At 40.4% G+C, this 19,150-nt stretch overlaps 1 protein-coding gene across 2 annotated transcripts; it reads right to left on the bottom strand.

The window, feature by feature from the left end:
- Window positions 1–4,048: 4,048 nt before the first annotated feature.
- On the bottom strand, window positions 4,049–19,150 carry ZNF224 (zinc finger protein 224). Of its 2 annotated transcripts, none has more exons than XM_034946193.3 (6): window positions 18,988–19,150; window positions 17,047–17,135; window positions 15,536–15,618; window positions 12,490–12,616; window positions 12,192–12,284; window positions 4,049–7,017 (listed from the first exon to the last, which is right to left on the bottom strand). In XM_034946193.3, exons 3-6 carry the CDS (start codon window positions 15,548–15,550, stop codon window positions 5,129–5,131), a joined length of 2,124 nt encoding a protein of 707 aa, XP_034802084.2. In that variant the 5' UTR covers window positions 15,551–15,618; window positions 17,047–17,135; window positions 18,988–19,150; the 3' UTR covers window positions 4,049–5,128. The 2 variants fall into 2 exon arrangements, with proteins under 2 accessions (XP_034802084.2, XP_014198204.4); XM_014342718.5 differs by having other exon boundaries at window positions 18,946–19,126.

Genomic DNA, 19,150 nt, shown 5'->3' with positions numbered 1-19,150 from the left:
ACTACACTTCCCAGAATTCCCTGGGATCCACCTGCCGGAGTCAAATTGACCGAGACGCCACTGAGCGTCTGGACTACATTTCCCAGAAATCCCCTGATTCGCCTGCCGGAGCCAAGCTGACCGCTACTCCACTGAGCGTCTGGACTACCATTCCCAGAATTGCTTGTATCCTCCTCCTGGAGCCAGTGTGTACGACTCCACAGAGCATTTGGATTACACTCCTCCGAATGCTGAAGGAAAAACGCTCAAAATCTCCTTCTTCAGGGGGAAGCGTTGCCACTCCGGGGTGCCCACTGGGAACGAATCCCAAAGCCACGAGCGCCTGCCTAGTGGGGAATGTGAACTGTTATTCTGAGAGTCGTCCTTCTCTCTCCCTGGTTCAGGACAGAAAATACTGAATAGACAGGAATTTCTGAAGTCTAAACGCCTCCAATGATAACAGGAGTGTTATTGGAAAGGGAACAAGCGAGAAGACAGTCTTCGAGGAGTTAAGTTTTGCTAATCTAATGGTAAGAAATGGTATCTAAATGTAGTTTTAATTTGTATTTGTTCTTTTGTAAATAAAGTGGAACATTCTTGCATATTTTCCGTTGCCATTATTATAGTCTTTGTGAATTGGTTCTTTTGTAAATAAAGTGGAACATCCTTGCATATTTTCCGTTGCCATTATTATAGTCTTTGTGAATTGGTCAAATAGTTTGCCCACATTTCTATTGAGTGTTTAGTTTTTTTCCCTCCGTTAAGTATTATTTACATATTCATATTAACATTGTATCAAATATTGCTCAACCAAAAAGCTTTTTTCCTTTGACTTGTTTTTCGCTATGCAAAACGTTTTTAACGTGGTCGTTTTATTATTTAAAAAACATTTTTGAGGTGTAATTCACAAAACAAAATTATTTTAAGGCACATAATTCAATGGCAATGGCATCTAGTAGGAATACAGTGTTGTTAATATATACGAGTTAAGAAGCCATCACTTAGGCAGATAGGGTATGGGAGCCCTCGGTAAGGCTTTTCTTTTTAATGAAAAGCAGCCCCAAATTATTTCCCTTCCTAAGGAAGAGCAGCCTGTAAAATCCAGCTGCCGCAGACATAGATACCAGCAGTTGTGCCAATCATGTTAAAGATGGCGGCTCCATCTTCCCTTCTCTTTGTCAGCCACGTGCACAGTAAGAAGCTGACAAGATGGGCCAATCAACTGGGAAGCCTATTTGCATAAGAAGATTAGGGTGGGGCGGCCAGCCTTCCCCACGCACTATGTTAACGTCATAACTGATCGAACCAATCTATGACCCCTATGTAAATCAGACACTGCCTCCTCAAACTGGTCTGTAAAACTCAGCACATTCACTGCCAGCCGACCCTTTTCCGCTCGGAGACCCCTTCCTCTATGGAGGAACCTGTTTCTCTTTTTCTTCTCCCTATTAAACCTCCGCTCCTAAACTGAGGAGTTTTTGTGTGTCCGTGTCCTAAATTTTCCTGGCGCTTAACGACGAACCCCGGGTTTAAACCTCAGACAAAGTAGCTGCTTCATTGTGAAACCACCACCTCTTGAATTCCAAAACATTTTTATCACCCAAAGAAAACCCCATGCCCACTAAGCAATCACTACTGTTGTCCATAATCCCATTCCTGGGGAAACATGAATCTTTCTCTCTTTTCTGTTACCTATTTTGGACAAATCATAAAAATGAATGGAACATTTTGTTTCTAACTCCCTTTGCTTAGCATAATATTTTTAATGTTATTCACATCATACCACGTATCAGTACTTCATTCCTTTTCATAGATGAATATTTTATGTTTATACTACAATGTTTCTCCATTCATACATTGACGCACATTTGGCTTCTTTTCACCTTTTGGCTGTAGTGAACAGTGTTGCTACAAATATTCGTGTATACGTATTTGTTTCATTACCAGCTTTCAGTTTTGGTTGTTTTTTTTGTTTTGTTTTGTTTTTTGAGAGGGAGTTTCGCCTCCCGCGTTCAAGCAATTCTCCTGCCTCAGCCTCCAGCATAGCTGGGATTACAAGCATGTGCCACCACGCCCGGCTAATTTTGTATTTTTAGTAGAGACGGGGTTTCTCCATGCTGGTCAGGCTGGTCTCAAACTCCCGACCTCAGGTGATTCACCCGCCTCGGCTTCCCAAAATGCTGGGCTCACAGGCGTGAGCCACCGCTTCCAACCGTGTATTCCACTTCTTTCTGCTGCTGAGACACAATAATTTCAGATGACTTCTCTTTATATTCACTCATTCTGAATACAGCAAGAGTAGGGAGATGAATATTAGGTGCACTTACCTGTGGCTTCAGAGCCTGCACAAACACAATCTCATATATACCACTTCCAAATGGAATACTAATCTGCACATGTAACTTAAAAAGATGCAGGGGTCAACACCCGATTCATGATGGAAAGCATAAGTCACATGTTAATTTGGTGGTCTGTGGTCAAGTGTTCTGTCCCTTTTAAGACCCCTAGTGGCCGGGCGTGGTGGCTCACACCTGTAATCCCAGCACTTTGGGAGGCCAAGGCGGGTGGATCACGAGGTCAGGAGTTTGAGCCCAGCCTGGCCAAGATGGCGAAACCCCGTCTCTACTACAAATACAAAAATACAAAAAATACAAAAATCAGCCGGGCGCGGTGGCGGGCACCTGCAATCCTAGCTACTCGGGAGGCTGAGGCAGGAGAATCGCTTGAAACCGGGAGGCAGAGGTTGCAGTGAGCCAAGATTGCACCACTGCACTCTAGCTTGGGCCACAGAGCAAGACTCATCTCAAAAAAAAAAAAAAAAAAACAAAAAAAAAAACACCCTAGCAAAATGAAAAGCTTCTTCTCCAGAGGAGAGTAAGTATATGCAGAAAGAGGATGGCAGAAATTTGCTTCAAAATACTAAGCATCTGAATTTTGATTCTCCAATTAGGGCCAACCATAGGCTTCAAACATACTATCTGCCACGGACATTTCAAACACTTTTGGACCTCCGGGATCACAGGGTTTTAGTGGCAGAGAAGCTTACGTGGAAGCTGGGACATATTACACAAACTTCTCTTGTCTGGGACAAGTCAAAGTTTTTGGGTCACTCATAAAAGTCAGAGTAGCACAATCGAAACAATAAGTTGCATCCAATATCAAAAATGGCACACTAAGCATTGTGACATTTTCTTTGCTTGTAGGGGGGTGATAAGCCCTATTTGTTCTATACCTTAGAAAATATATCACTTTAACTTAACACACTTAAGATATTACTATGGTGTATACCTGATGAATTAGCATCTGACAATAGTTTGAATATGTATCCCCTCCAAATCTCATGTTGAAGTATGACCTCCAGTGTTGGAGGTCGGGACTATTGGAAGGTGCTTGGTCATGGAAGCAGATCCTTCATAAACATTGGTGTCCCCACCATGGTAATGAGTGAGTTCGCACTCTTAATTCACACAAGGGCTGGTTGTTTAAAAGATCGTGGCATAAAAAAATTAAAAATTCATGGAAGTATAAAATGGAAAAATGCCTGCAAATACTCATTGCCAGCAAAGATCAGTAAAAATATTCATTTACACAGTATGTAAACACTAAAAGAACATAAAACACACAAAGATATTTGATTAGGTTATGAAGGCTAAAAAAAGCCACATTGTTTTTCTCCCTTTGTTATTGTGTCTATGTCATCATCTCATTGAGTTCATATTATTAGGGGAATAAATGCAATTCACACAAATTCCTGTTCTTGAACATTTGTTCTTTCCATTTTAAAATGCAGTGACATCATCAATGTGGTCTTCTACTTTTTGGAGTTTTAGTGTCATAGGCATAGTTTCCTATCCTATGGTTTTCATATCAAACAGTTGCACCTTATACATTCTGGCATGTTCTGCTCTCCAAAAGACATATTTTTACTGCCAGCAATAAAGAGGAGGATTTAAATGTTACTCCTGCCCCCAATAATGAATATATTTGATGAAATTACCAAACTCCATTTTCTCTTCCTGTTTCATAGCGTTGGTGGAAGAATATTGGATAAGAAGGTTGACAAAAGCTGTCCTTCAAATTTAGAATATTTTATACCAGAGAAGTTAAAAAAAAAATTGTACAGCAATTAAAAGGCAATCATACCAAGGCCTGCATAGAAATCACAAATCATGATCAATCTAGGATTGACTAAGAAAATTTCTGTCAATGTACATCTGGCACTTGAAAAGTGTTACTGTAAATCTTGCCTTAATACTGTTGAAAACACTTAATTGTGAAATATGCAGTGGTCTGTTATTGCAAAATTAACCAAACCTTTTCAGTCTATACTGTGAGAAAAACTACAAAAGATAATTAAATTTATACCGTATACAAGCAACGGACATTTCATAGAGCCACAAATAATACTCTGACTTCAGAGCACAGGATGGGGGGAAGCCAGGAGCCAAGTGCAATAAAATAATATTCAATGAATATGATAAATCTGATCAAGAAAAAAATTTAAAAGAAAAAATAATAATATGCAAAATATTGCTATGGATTGCAGTACTGAGTTTACTCTGCATTTCAACTCATGTTTCCCAGAATTATTTTTTGCAGGCTTCCCTTTTTGGATACACAAAATTGTATCCAAATCCATACATATGTTTTATCCTTTCATTGATTTAACAAACAAGTACTGAACACATACAAAGTGCTAATCCATGTTAAGGCTGTGACGATTTAGCAGCAAAGAAAGACACATGTAGCTTACATTCTAGTGGACATCAATTTGGACATGTCCACCATTAGTCTGGTAAATTCATGAACTCTTACTCTTTCTAAGGCCTGTCTCCTGAATGATAGCTGTAATTATCAAACTTCTGAATGAAGCTTTATTGCACCATTTACAAGGATTCTCCATTATGGTGGTCCTGAGACTACTGGGGCATGCTGAGCTATGGCTGAAGCACTGATGTTATCTTAAACAAATGTTTTCTCTCTTCCAAGAATGGGTGAAATTTATCACCAGCATGGATTCAGAGATAAAATACTCAAAGGGAAGTGCTTACTATGTGCCTCATATTTTAATGTGTCTCTCCTTTGTGAACTTTCAGATGAGACTGCATTCATGAAGACTGAGTGAAGACTTTATTGCACCATCACATCACTAAGGTTTTTCTCCAACATGAACATTCTGATGAAGTCGAAGGCTTGAGGCCTGACTAAAGCACATATCACACTCCCTACACTTCCATGTTTTCTCTCCCATGTGGACCCTCTGATGCATATCAAGATTCAAGCGCCTGTTGTAGCCCTTCCCACAGTCCTCACATTTGTATGGCTTTTCTACACTGTGAACTTTTTCTTGCACTTTAGAGAATGAATTCTGTACAATGTTCTTCCCATGCTGCTCACATTTGAGAGGTGTTTCTCTGCTGTGGCGTCTCTGATGGGTCAGACGAGTTGAGGACCAGCTGAAGCCCTTCCCACACTCATCACATTTGTATGGCTTTTCTCCAGTGTGCACTCTTTGATGAGAATGAAGCTGTGAATTCTGAGTAAATCTTTTCCCACACTCTTCACATTTGAATGGTTTTTCTCCACTGTGCAGTCTCTGATGTTTCAAAAGACACGAGGCCCAGCCAAAACTCTTCCCACATTCCTTACAATTGTATGGTCTCTCTCCTGTGTGGACCTTCTGGTGCATATCAAGATTAAACTTACTATTGTAGCCCTTTCCACACTTCTCACATTTGTATGGCTTTTCTCCAGTGTGAACTCTCTGATGGGAATGAAGATGTGAATTTTGAGTAAACCTCTTCCCACACTCTTCACATTGGAATGGTTTTTCTCCACTGTGGAGTCTCTCATGTTTCAAAAGACATGGGGCCCGACTAAAGCTCTTCCCACATTCCTTACAATTATACAGTTTCTCTCCTGTATGGACGCGCTGGTGAAAGTCAAGATCCAACCTCCTTTTGTAGCCCTTCCCACACTCCACACATTTGTATGGTTTTTCTCCACTATGGGATCTCTGGTGGGAATAGCATTGTGAATTTGTGTAAAATCCTTTCCCACATTCTTCACATTTGAATGGTTTTTCTCCACTGTGGACTCGCTGATGTTTCAAAAGACACGAGGCCCATCTGAAGCTCTTCCCACACTCTTTACAATTATATGGCTTCTCTCCCGTGTGGACCATATGATGCGTATAAAGATCTCGCCTACAAATAAAGCCTTTTCCACACTCCTCACATTTGTATGGTTTCTCTCCTGTGTGGATCATGCGATGACTATTAAGTGCTGATCTCTGACGAAAGCTCTTATCACACGTATCACATCGGAATGGTTTCTCTGCCGTGTGAACCATGGAATGCCTATTAAGTCTTGATCTACCACAGAAGCTCTTACCACATATATCACATTTGAATGGCTTCTCCCCCGTATGGATTCTCTGATGTTCTTGAAGCTGGGAATCGTGAATGAAGGCCTTCCCGCATTCCTCACAATTATAAGGTTTCTCTCCTGTGTGTAATTTATGATGAACATTAAGTGCTGATCTACGACTGAAGCCTTTCCCACATTCCACACATTTGAACGGTTTCTCTCCAGTGTGGACTCTCTGATGAGTTTGCAGATGTGAACTCTGACTGAATTCCTTACCACACACGTCACACTTATAGCATTTCTCTCCCATGTGGACTCTCTGATGAATACGAAGGGCTGAGATGTAACAAAAGTTTTTTCCACACTCATCACACGTATGAGACTTCTCTCCTGAGTGTAATTGTTGATGAAAATCAAAGAGGGAGACATCACTGAAGGGTGGTTTATATCCATTGCCCTGGGAAGATTTCTGTCTTGTGTGAATTACAGATAGTCCTGCCTCAGTCTGGCAGGGGAAATCACCTTCTTTGGAGAACTGAGAGCTATTTATCACCAAGTCTTGAGACCTGGTTAAATCACTTGCAATTTTTTCCCAGATTTGCTGGAAGGACCACTCTTGATGTGTTCCTGCTTCTGAAACAGTCTCCATCTCAGTTTGGATCTTGTCTCCTATCAGAATACAGAATTAAAAGATGAGGACAAGTGAAGCCTTTGTTCAGTGTTATCAAGATTTCACTTAGGCCATGGCATGAAACTCTCATGAGTATAGACAACATTTAGTTTGTATTTTTCAAGTGCACCATAATCTTTGGTTTGGATGAGGCCAATTTCGAACTAAACCAAGTATCATATGTAAAATACTTGATAGAAATAAAAGACGAAAAACAATAGATGTTGACATGGGTGTGTTGAAAAGAAACGTTTATACACTGCTGGTGTGAATGTAAATTAGTACAACCTCTATGAAATACAGTATGGAGATTCTCTGAAGAACTAAAAGTGGATCTACCATTTGATCCAGCAATCCCACTACTATCTACCCAAAGGAAAAGAAGTCATTACATCAAAAGGACACCTGCATGCCTATATTTATTACAGCACAATTCACAATTTCAAAGATATGGAACCAACCTAAGTGCCCACCAACCAATGAGTGGATAAAGAAAATATGGTATATATTCACCATGGAATACTATTCAGCCATAAAAAAATGAAATAATGTCTTTTGCAGCAACTTGGATGGAGCTGGAGGCTATTATTCTAAGTGAAGTAACTCAGGAATGGAAAACCAAATACCGTGTTTTCACTTATAAGTGGGAGTTAAGCTATGGGTATGCAAAGGCCTACAGAGTGATATAATGGACTATGGAGACTCAAAATGGGGAGGGCGGAAGGTAGGGTAAGGGATAAAAAGCTACAAGTTGGGTACAATGTACACTACTCAGGTGATGGGTACACTAAAATCTCAGACTTCACCATTAGACAATTCATCCATGTAACCAAAAACCAGTATATACTTTAATAAAATAAAAAAAGACTACTGAAATAAAATTTTTAATAAAATAAAAATAAAAGACAATAATAAAATTAATATGATACAAACATTATACCTGCTACTCTTCCTAGTGAATTTCCTAATCAGTCTAAAATCTTGCATGGTAAATTATGAAACTAATAAATTGTGTATATAATAAAATATGAATCAAAACCAATTTTAAAGAAAAGTAATATAATCAAGACTTGGTACATTTGTGTTTATATTGTGTATCCTTACAAAGTAAAGATATTAACCTTACTCAAAATGAGGTCTAGATGTTTTCCTCAGGATTTGAGAGGTAATGTCTAGGAGTTTATGCCTGAGGAGAGTGTCTTTGTTTGCTTGAGAGTAAAACTAGGTCACTGGAAAGTGAAACAATATGATTTAGGGTTGTGGCTGGCCACGCCTTTGGGGGTTGGTGCCCCCTATGTCACAAAGAGCAACGTGATTTAAGATGAGGCTTTAGATTACATGGAATCAGTGGCCCAGGAGACTGACTAGCCACATGGGAATCAATCAACAAATAATGGCTATGTAAGGGAGCCTCAAAAATTACTTGTAAAACCAGGGCTCGGCTGGGCGCGGTGGCTCACGCCTGTAATCCCAGCACTTCGGGAGGCCGAAGCGGGCGGATCACAAGGTCAGGAGATCGAAACCATCCTGGCTAACATGGTGAAACCCCATCTCTACTAAAAATACAAAAAAATTAGCCAGACGTGGTGGCGGGCGCCTGTAGTCCCAGCTACTCGGGAGGCTGAGGCAGGAGAATGGCAAGAACCCAGGAGTTGGAGCTTGCAGTGAGCTGAGATCACGCCACTGCACTCCAGCCTGGGTGACAGAGCGAGACTCCGTCTCAAAAAAAAAAAAAAAAAAAAAGGCTCAGGTGAGCTTCCCTGATTCGCTGTACTCTCTACGTCACACCTTAATTCTGGGAATTTAACGCATCCTACTCTATGGGGAGAATACAATACAAGATCCTCATTTGGTACTTCCCAGAACTGTTTCTTACTTTTCTCTTGGTGAAATGTAATGTGCATCTCTACCCTGTAAATATCCGTAACTTTTAGTATAAAAGCATTCAGTGAGTTCTGCTTATCTTTCTAGGTAATTACTGAATGTGAAGGTAGTTTTGGGAAATCCCCACACTTGCAGTTGGTGTGAAGTGAGAGTGATCTTCTGTAAACTCTTGCTCTAAACTGTGCAGCCAGTTAAACTCTTCACAATAATATCAAAGGCCTAGGAGTGTTTATATCTACATATTCATAATATTCCTACACAAGAATTTTACATAACATGTATCTTTAATTTTATTTTTCTGTAGATGTGAACAATAATTTGGTTAACTGAAATAGGTAAGAAACAGACAACCAGTTTTGATGGGAATCTGAAAGGTTGGACCTGACAGGGGTAAAGAAAGGGTGATGTTCCTGATGAGACAATGAAAGGTGGTGAGAACACTTGGGATAAAAAGAATGCCTGAGAGGTCATGCCCTGGTTGGTTCCATGTGGGGATATTAGACTCTCATTAAAATAAAAAAGAGCAGAGGCTAGGCACAGTGGCTCATGTCTGTAATTTCAGCACTTTGAGAGGCCAAGGCGGGCAGATTGCTTGAACCCAGGAGTTGGTGACCAGCCCTGATTAACATGGTGAAACCCTGTCTCTACTAAAAATACAAAAATTAGCCAGGTGTGGTGGTGCACGCCTATAATCCCAGCTACGTGGGAGGCCGAAGTATGAGAATCATGTGAACTCAGGAGGCAGAGGTTGCCGTGAGCTGAGATCATGCCAATGCTCTCCAGCATGGGTGACAGAGTGAGACCCTGTCTCAAAAAAATAAAAAAAGAAGAAAAAAGAGGGCAGAAAATATATGATATAGATAAATACTCCTTTATACTTATTTCCAAATGGAAGAATATAGACAAAAAGTGAGCTATAAATTTAAAACCTTCTAATGAGCATTTAGAGAAAAAGAACTAGAAAAGAAATGATCACATCTTCATGACAAGCAAGAAAGGTATCATTTCATGAAATGCCTACTGAAGTAACCCATAGACATCTATATGCATGAAAAATGTTTGTCCTGGTTATGGTGAAAGATGTGTTTCTTACTATGACTCACAATCATACAAATGTTGAAAACTTTGGTCAGGATATTACCAAGTCCTAAATTAAGTCAGTCAAATGGAAAGTTAACTTCCAAGGTTGAATCTTGGAAAAACAGTAATAGGTAAATATGTACCCAATGGTACACGCTGGAGTATGGATATATTTAACACACTGTTACTTAAGAGGTTTTTGGGGAGAAGAGAGAGTCTCTTTCAGGATGTCGATATTTTGAGAGGGCAATTTCCTGATTCCTTCCAAGTTATAAAGTTGAAAATAGAGCACTAGGTCTCTAAAAAATAAAGGAAAAATTATGTTGTAAAATCTATATTCTTTTATGTTTTTAACAATTAAATCTGTATACAATGAAGATGCAGAAATATACATATTTTTGAACAAAGATGACCAGAAATATAGGCAATGTTCAGCTGCATGAATTGTGTTGCTCTCTTCCTCATTCTTCCCCATCCAGGAGAAGAAGAAACCTGGGGTCAGTGACGTGCATGCAGACTTTGGAAAGGCAAATGGGCTGCAGATGGGTAAATCTCTCAAAGGAAAGCTAGCTGGGAAGCTGGTTATTATCTGACACATCACAAAATGGAGAATTTTTTCCCCTTGTAGAAGAGCTGTCTCACTAGTAGACATCAGAATGCTCATTCAAAAATGATTTCTTTCCAGAAATGAATATGCTTCCTATGAAAAGCTCCAGGATAAGTCACATGGAAGGCATATAGCTCAGTATGGTAATAAATAGAATGCTTAGAAGTTTCCATGGGATGTGGGTCCACCGTAAACACACAAGGCAATCAAATAACGGAATCTAAGAACATTGTAATTAAATACATGGCCATTGGAAGACAAAAAACATGTTGTGCAACATCTCTCTTTCACCGTAGTTTGTGTTTCACTTATTAGCTCTCTCCATAATTTCAGGAGACAGTGAAGTCACCCCATTCATTAGCTCATATATCAGGTTAACAAAAATTTGGAAACCTGCCATGTACCAGGACCATTCTAGGCACTGAAAATACAGCCACGAAGAGTTAAAATTCCTTAGACATTATAGTCCAGCATGTAGAAGTGACAGATAAACAGAAGTATGTGAGACTTGGTACAAGAGAGCACAAGAAGAATCAAAACAGAATGGAATTATAAAGAGAGTGGTTTGGGATGGCTTCTCTCATGACTTTAAAACTGAAAAGAAACCTGAATAACTGAAGGAGATGCCAGAAGGTTTTGAGGTGACAGAGTATCCCAGTGTCTGAGATGAGCAAGTAAGGGCTGAGACAGAAGCTTCTGTAGAGACAGAATAATGGTTCCTAAAAGATGTCCACATCCAGTCCCCAGGACTTATGATCACGTTGTTATACAGCAGGGGAACAGAGGTTGTAGATGCAATTAAGGTTGCTAGTCAGTTAACCAGAGAACAGAAAGATCATCCTGGATTATCCAGGAGTGATCAAAACAATTACAAGGGACCCAAAAGGTGAAAGAGGAAGGCATAAGAAGAGTGGCAGAGGGAGCATGACTATGGGGATGCAAGTTGCTGCCTTTGAAGATGGAGGAAGGGAAGCAAGAGCCAAGGAGTATGGACAGTGCCTAGACACTGATAAACTAAAGTAAAGGCTTCTCCCCAAGAGCATCCAGAAAACATGAAGCCCTACAGACAACTTGATAATTGCCCAGTGAGATGTATCAGACTTCATCCCTAAAGAACACAAAAATAATAAATGTTTGTCTCTCAGTCTGCTCAGTCTGTGGTCACTGGGTACCAGCAAAAGGCAACACAGTGCCCTTGGGAGGACAGAGAAACAGCAGGGAGAATAAAGTGGCTGGTAAAGACAGAGCAAGAAGGAGAGGACAGGAGATGTAGTTAGAGAGGTGGCAGGGAGGGGATGAAGAGCAGATCACAGGGTCTCTAAAAGTCAACTAAAGAGGTTGTAACTTTAATAAAAATAAGCCAAACAGGCTTTTGAGCTGAGGAATGGCAATCTGACTTACATTTCCTAAGGATCACTTTGGCTGCTATGAGAACAGATGTCAGGATGGGAAGGCGGGCGTCAGGGCCACCAGGTGTAAGATGGTTGTCAATAATCCAAGAAAGAGGTTTGGCCATTTAGGACAGGGCAATGGATTTGAGCATGGACAGAAGTAAAACAGGTGGAAGAGACATACAGGGATTCATAGTTGCTTGATTCTTACCTGAATTCCCTTCCCTTTGGATTGCTGTCTTCATCATCCAAATCTTTTCTTCCCTTAGGAAGTGGAAAGTATCCCTGTGGAATGCTTGATGTCCTGCAAACAGGCAAACTTACATGCTTAATCCCAACACATTCTAGGTAATATCAAGGTAAAGTTTACCAGAAATTTAGGTTCTTACTGCACACTCAAACTTGAACCATAGGTTCAAGTTACTAATTAAGACTTGAAACTTTGTACCCTAGGATACAAAGCCACTTCTGGGGCCTGACGTTCAGTTACAGAGGGTGCCTGTCCTCACCCACTGAGAGCAGGTTCCTGAAGTTCTCCAGCATCACATCTCGATACAGCTTCCTCTGAGCAAGGTCCAGCAGCCCCAGCTCTTCCTCAGTGAAGACCACAGCCACGTCCTTGAAGGTCATTGCCTCCTATAGCATCAAACATATGCAATCTCAGTCTCATGACCAATGATTCCTGGGAGAGGTGTGGCACTGAGCAGACAGAGGGGAGGGGTGGGAAGTTGTTTTGGATCTTGAGAGACATAGGTCAACTCATAGATTTCCTACTCATTCTGTCTGTATCCTGACAATGACTGATTTCCCTGAGTTCCACCAGAAACACAAAGATGAAAAAGACCTCCTGTATTTTTACTTCATGCAATCATTGAGTCTTCTTGTAAGTAACCCTCTAGGACTCTAAATGTGGCGTCCTGGGCTACACATATATATGTTTTGACAAATCTTGACAATCACCCTCAGCAACGTTTAGCAATTCAGTCCTGACTTTGTTTGATAATGCCCATTGTCTTCCTCTCTCAAACTCAAACCCTGGATGTTATTGTTTTTCTTCAACATTTGCCAAACTGACAAGCTTATGGTGACATGTTTGAGTAGTTATGCAGTGAGTCCTCTGTACTCTCCAGGCAAAAACTACATACATTAATTGCAACATTGAATGTCATGATCTGTAGCCAGCGTGCCTTACAGCGCATATATAAGGCTCTGTCCCTTTCCAGTCATGTGACCTTGGACAAGTTGGCCTGAATGCATTACTTTCCTCTCTATATAATGATCGTCACATGATATAGTTTTCAAATAATTAAACAGTGGAATATACATATGTTACTGGGGAAAAGTGTGTAGCAAGACTGAATACTTAATAAACATTAGCTATTTTTATTTTTGTCAATTGTTGTTGATTTTATCTCATGTCTGCATAGTGTTCCATGGAACTAATCTATTGTTATTCTAAATAATGAATATTTAATTTTATATCTTTTCCATGATTACCAATCCAATAAAGAACATTTCAGGTAGATCTTACTCTCCTATTTAAAGTAAGTTTTAAATAACAAAATGTCAGAAATTTAAAATTATGATTATGTCATGTTTTCTCAATTTTTTTTTTTTTACCTAACTTCAAAATCTTTCAAGGGGATACATTATTCTGGTTTTTCTTAACATAGCCAAAAGCAAGTTATCAATTTTCCCATTACTTTGGTAATCTGATTAGGAAGAAATTGTTTTTTTCTTTTTTTTCTTTTTGTAGAGATAAGAGTCTTGCTATGTTTCCCAGGATGGTCTTGAGCTCCTGGTTTCATACAATCCTCCTTCCTAAGCCTCCTAAAGTGCCAGGATTATAGGTGTGAGTCACAGGCCTGGCCATGATTTTGTTTTTTTATTCTCACTTATTTGATTATAAATGAATACCACCATCTTTTCAAATATTTATTGACATCTGTTTTTCTCCTTCTATACATTCCTGGTAATGTCCTTTATTCGCATTTCTTTGGATTTTCTTCCCTGGTCTGGGCGTAAGATTCTTATTTTGGATTGTATCTTGTTTTAGATATCCAAATGGTAAATATTTTCACCTTAGACTGTTACATTTTCTGGTTTGTGTAAGGCATCTTTTCCCATAATGAATTTTAAAATATTCTATAACAATTGTGGTAATTGCCGTCCTTGGGTGCCTGAAGTGCTGGGGGCCATGGAAGAGGTACCACGACAGGAAGAGAAGATGCCCCCCTCCCAAGGTAGGTCCAGGGAGGAGCGATGCCACCTGTGGACATCATCACTCAACAGGACACTCCAGACACCCACACCACAGGGCACAGTTCCCTCAATGGAGAATTCTCTCTTTCTTTTTCTCTCTCTTTCAACTGAGTAAAAAGGCTAAAATAACTAATATTCTTGACCCTTGGTCTCCTGTCTGAACCCGAGCAGGTTTCTCATATTTCATGTGTTTAAGAGGAAGATAAGAACAGCCTCATTCAGCTGTTCTGAGGAGTAAATGAAGAAACAAAACACAAATGACTGGCAAATTTTCTAGTATCATGCACAAAAAATTTAGGTTAGGCTGGGCGCGGTGGCTCACGCCTGTAATTCCAGCACTTTGGGAGGCCAAGGCAGGTGGATCACCTGAGGTCGGGAGTTCGAGACCAGCCTGACCAACATGGAGAAACCCTGTCTCTACTAAAAATACAAAATTAGGCATGGTGACGCATGCCTGTAACCCCAGCCACTCAGGAGGCTGAGACAGGAGAATCCCTCGAACCTGGGAGGCAGAGGCTGCAGTGAGCCGAGATTGCACCATTGCACTCCAGCCTGGGCAACAAGAGTGAAACTCCATCTCAAAAAAAAAAAAAATTAGCTTACATATTACTTTGGTCAAATTCCTTAATATATAAAGGAATAAAGAAAGGCCAGTAAATAAAAGACACAGAAGGCATGACTCAGGCATGGGGGAAAGAGAATCTAGATCTTCCTGTGTGGAAACTTCCAGCAATCCTTGTGTGAAGCCACAGTTACAGCCTGCCATGATGTGCCACATATGGATACTCTATCTACAAAACAGCCAACGTGGCACACATCAAAAGTAGCCTTTCAAAACTGAGTTCCTGGTGTCTGGAAGTATAAAGTAATTAAAAAGGAACATTGATTAAATGGGAATATGGTGCAACCATTAAAAATGAACATTATATAATATTAAATACAAAGAGTGCAATTTAAATTAGATTAACATCACCAATACAAATACAGTTATGAATGCACATGAGGAAGAGTATCACAGGATAAAAATAGCTAATGTGTGAGCAGAGAAGTAGTATAATGAAATAATTATCCATTCCTACAATCTTGTCTACTCCATAGAATAAATGATACAAGAAAACAAGTAGTAAAAACAAATGCAAAATCCACTCAAAAGTAACAAAGGAAGTACATGGTACACAAGAGATCCTCAAATGTCTGTTTTTCTCCTTGAGTCTTCCCAAGACAGAGGAAAACTTGTGACAATTTAAGTACTGAGAGGGAATTTTAAGAGTAATAGAAGCAAGTCCTACCCACCTTGAACGTGGTCATTTTCCCTCTTACTTCTGGAAACTTGCAGAGTCCTGAGTGATGCAGTTCCTGGGAAAGCAGAATTGTGCCTGCAAAGTGCCAGGAAAGGCAGAAAAAGAGACATGAAAAGGTGGCCAGGGATGCCACCCACCAACAGGGATGTGTATTGTGAATTGGCACATGACTGTTCAAAGCAGCATTAATCATAAAAACCCAAAACGGCACAACCAAAATGCCCTCCTGTGGGTAAATGAATAGACAAATCATGGTCTATCCATACAATGGAATCTTACTTGGAAATTTAAAGAAATGAAGTACTGACTCATGCTACAACATACATGAACCTTTGAAACATTATTGCTAAATGAAAGAAGCCAGTTAAAAAGGACCACATATTGCAGGATTCCATTTCTATAAAATGTCTGGGTAGGAAAATGCATAGAGAAAACTGATTAGTGATTGCTTCAGATCTGAGTGAGAATGAAGTCTAACCATAAGTAGGCAGGAGGAGATCAATATGAGCATGAAATGATCACCAAATTGTGGTGATGGTTACTCCATTCAGCAAACTGTCTAATGATCACTGGATGTACACCTGATATAAGTAAGTTATATGATACAATAGGTTGGAAAAAATAATGGTTAATGTACACGTTATCTAACTTAAGAGTCAATTCTAAGGCCATATTGATAGAATATTTGTAGTTGAACAAAGAGTAAATGGAGGAGAAGGTCATTTTACAGCTGAATGCCCACTAATAATGTTATCTACTCCTAAGAAACTTTATTCTTTTCCATTTTTTTTAAGTAACTTTATAGTGGAGAAATCTGAAAGACAGCGTCTCGGCCAAGTGGACAAGGTTGAGATCACCAATGAAGAGACAAACTGACATCACTTGGACCCTGTTATGTTGCAATGAAAAGGACATTTCAGCACTTCTGTGGTATCCCTACCAACAATGCATAATCTGAACCCGCATTTCACCACTTCTGTGGTATCCCTACCAACAATGCATAATCTGAACCCGCATTTCACCACTTCTGTGGTATCCCTACCAACAATGCATAATGTGAACCCGCACATGAATTACATCAGACACAACTCCAAATGAATGCCTTTCTCCAAAATAACTTGCCTATACTCTTCAAAAATATCAAGCATAGAAAGACAAAGGGTGTAGAATCCTCAAGATTAAAGATTATGGAAATGTGACAATTAAAGGCAATGCATAAAATTAGACTGTGAACACAGGTGGTGGTGGCAGATGGGTAGGGGACACTTGTAAGAACCTTAAGTGAAAAATTGAACAAATTTAAATATAGAACTGCAGAGTACATAACATGAAGTTAGGTAATATGTTATCTAGCACTGTATAATAGATAATACAATAAACTACTATTAGCAGTCTTTGGATAGATATCTAATATTTAATAAATAACATTATCTGGTATACAATCTGAAATTATCTAATATGTTATGTGAAACCATATACTAGGTCTTCCTAAATTCTACTTACCAAGACAGCCCCTGGTACGTGGGCTTCCTTGCTGCAGAAAGCTATAATCAGCTGTCTCTGGTTACAGGTATGTTTCTGGTGGTATTCAGCTGATGGTCATCAACAAAACAAACAGGAAAAATGTAAACACTTGGCAAACGTGGGTAAAGAGTAAATAAGAATTTCTTAGGCTACTTTTGCAACTTTTCTATAGGTTTCAAATGATATGAAAATAAAAAGTTTTATAATTTTAGGAAACAGTCATAGGAAAAATAATAACAATAATGAGATTAATGAGTATGATATAACATGATAATTCACTAGTTTAGTCTGTCAGCATTTGGAAATTTCCATAGTTAAACACATAAGGGGGAAATATTAAGAAAAAAATTATAAAAATTTGTAAATGTTCATAAATAAACCTATAAATATACAAAAAGAAAGAAACACATTACGAGCTTAACAGTTGCTACCTTTACATCATGGATTCATAGGTAATAAAAACATTTTGTTCTTTTTTTTTTTTTTTGAGACGGAGTCTCGCACTGTTGCCCAGACTGGAGTGCAATGGCAGATCTCCGCTCACTGCAACCTCCGCCTCCCAGATTCAAACGATTCTCCTGCCTCACCCTCCCGAGTAGATGGGATTACAGGCGCCCACCACCACGCCCAGCTAATTTTTGTAATTATTTTTTAGTAGAGATGCGGTTTCACCATGTTGGCCAGGCTGGTCTCGAACTCCTGACCTCGTGATCCGCCCGCCTGGACCTCCCAAAGTGCTGGGATTACAGGCGTAAGCCACCGCGCCAGGCCCATTTTGTTCTTAATAAAGAAAAATAGAATGCTGTACAATGACATGGTTCTATAAGAATACAAAATATTTGTAATGATTGAAACAAAATAGTTGACAACATTTTTAGAAACTCAGAAAATTTCAAGCCCCTAAGTCTTGCTTTCCCCACCTAAGTCCAACTAGTTCATCTGCCTCAATGACAACGTATCCCAAGAGAAGATCAAATCAGGCTCTGACCCAGACTGCTTAGGTTCCAACCCCAGCTCCACCTCTCACTAGTCGGGTGCCTATGCGCTCTGTGTCTCACTTTCGTTTTTAAAATAGAAAAAAGCAATACTTCTCCACAGAGCCACGGTGTGGCGTAAATTTATTTGTATAAAGCCCTTAGAATGAAGTTACTAATTAAGACTTAATTATTATCGACCCCCATGCCCGAGGACACAACCTATACACTCTCGGTTGGGGTGAGCATCTCGGTCAAAGAGCCAAGGACCACTCACGTAGAGCTTTGCCCTCAGAAGCCAAGAAGTCCCTCCCTGCAGCTCTTTTGGAAAGGTCGGGGTGGGGAACGAGAAAGCTGTGAAACACCTTGACCGCGTCGCCGTCCCCCATAAAAGTTAAATGCTCCTTTCCCTTCATGAAAGTGGACGCAACCCTCGCTCTCCTAAAAAGAGGTCAGAAGGCTTCCGGGATCATCCGGCGTCCTGCAGGGATCAGGGAGAAGGGCCGAGGCCCCTGCAGCTGGAGCTCTGACCCCACCCGGTCCTTCGTGGGAAATTAACAAGAGACCACCAGTCACCAAGTGACAGGGACTGCTTTAAGGCTCTCATTTGTGTTACCTCTTCCAGTTCCCAAAACGATTCCATTAGGATGGCCCTAAAGTCCCCATTTTAAAGAACAGTAACGGGAAACCCAAGGAGATTAACACCCCAACGTTATATCGCGAAGAAGTGGCCACGCGCGTGGGGTGCAGGGGGCGGAGTGGGCGAGCTCAGAGCCCCGGAAACCCTGAAACCAGGTGAGACGCGACCCAACCAAGTACCAATGCCCCCGGGAAGCGAGACAGACCCAAGCCCAAGAAGGTGCCACGGACGAGAACGCAAACAGCGGCCCTTGCCCCTCCAAACCTCTACTCTCCGACGAGGCCCCCTTTCCCCTAATTCGATCACCAGTTCTTTGAGGATCCAATGCGTAGGTCCAGGAAATTCAGAAGGGTCTGCAACGCGCGGAACTGCCCCAAACTATCGCGGAAAAACTGCAGCAACCTCAGTCCCCGAGCGGAAGTGTCCGCGACTCCGCCGAATGTTTGGACTCCACTTCCCAGAATTCCCC

This window comes from Pan paniscus, chromosome 20, assembly GCF_029289425.2.
Source record: "Pan paniscus chromosome 20, NHGRI_mPanPan1-v2.0_pri, whole genome shotgun sequence".
NCBI lineage: Eukaryota > Metazoa > Chordata > Mammalia > Primates > Hominidae > Pan > Pan paniscus.
The sequence above is the reverse complement of the archived record's forward strand: the minus strand, read 5'-3'. Positions and strand labels throughout refer to the sequence as shown.

Coding starts and splice junctions, on each gene's coding strand:
- ZNF224 (XM_034946193.3), bottom strand. Junction 12,285..12,489: donor CAGGAACCTGCTCTCAGTGG/GTGAGGACAGGC, acceptor GCCTGTTTGCAG/GACATCAAGCATTCCACAGG. Junction 7,018..12,191: donor CCAAAGGGAAGGGAATTCAG/GTAAGAATCAAG, acceptor GTATTCTGATAG/GAGACAAGATCCAAACTGAG.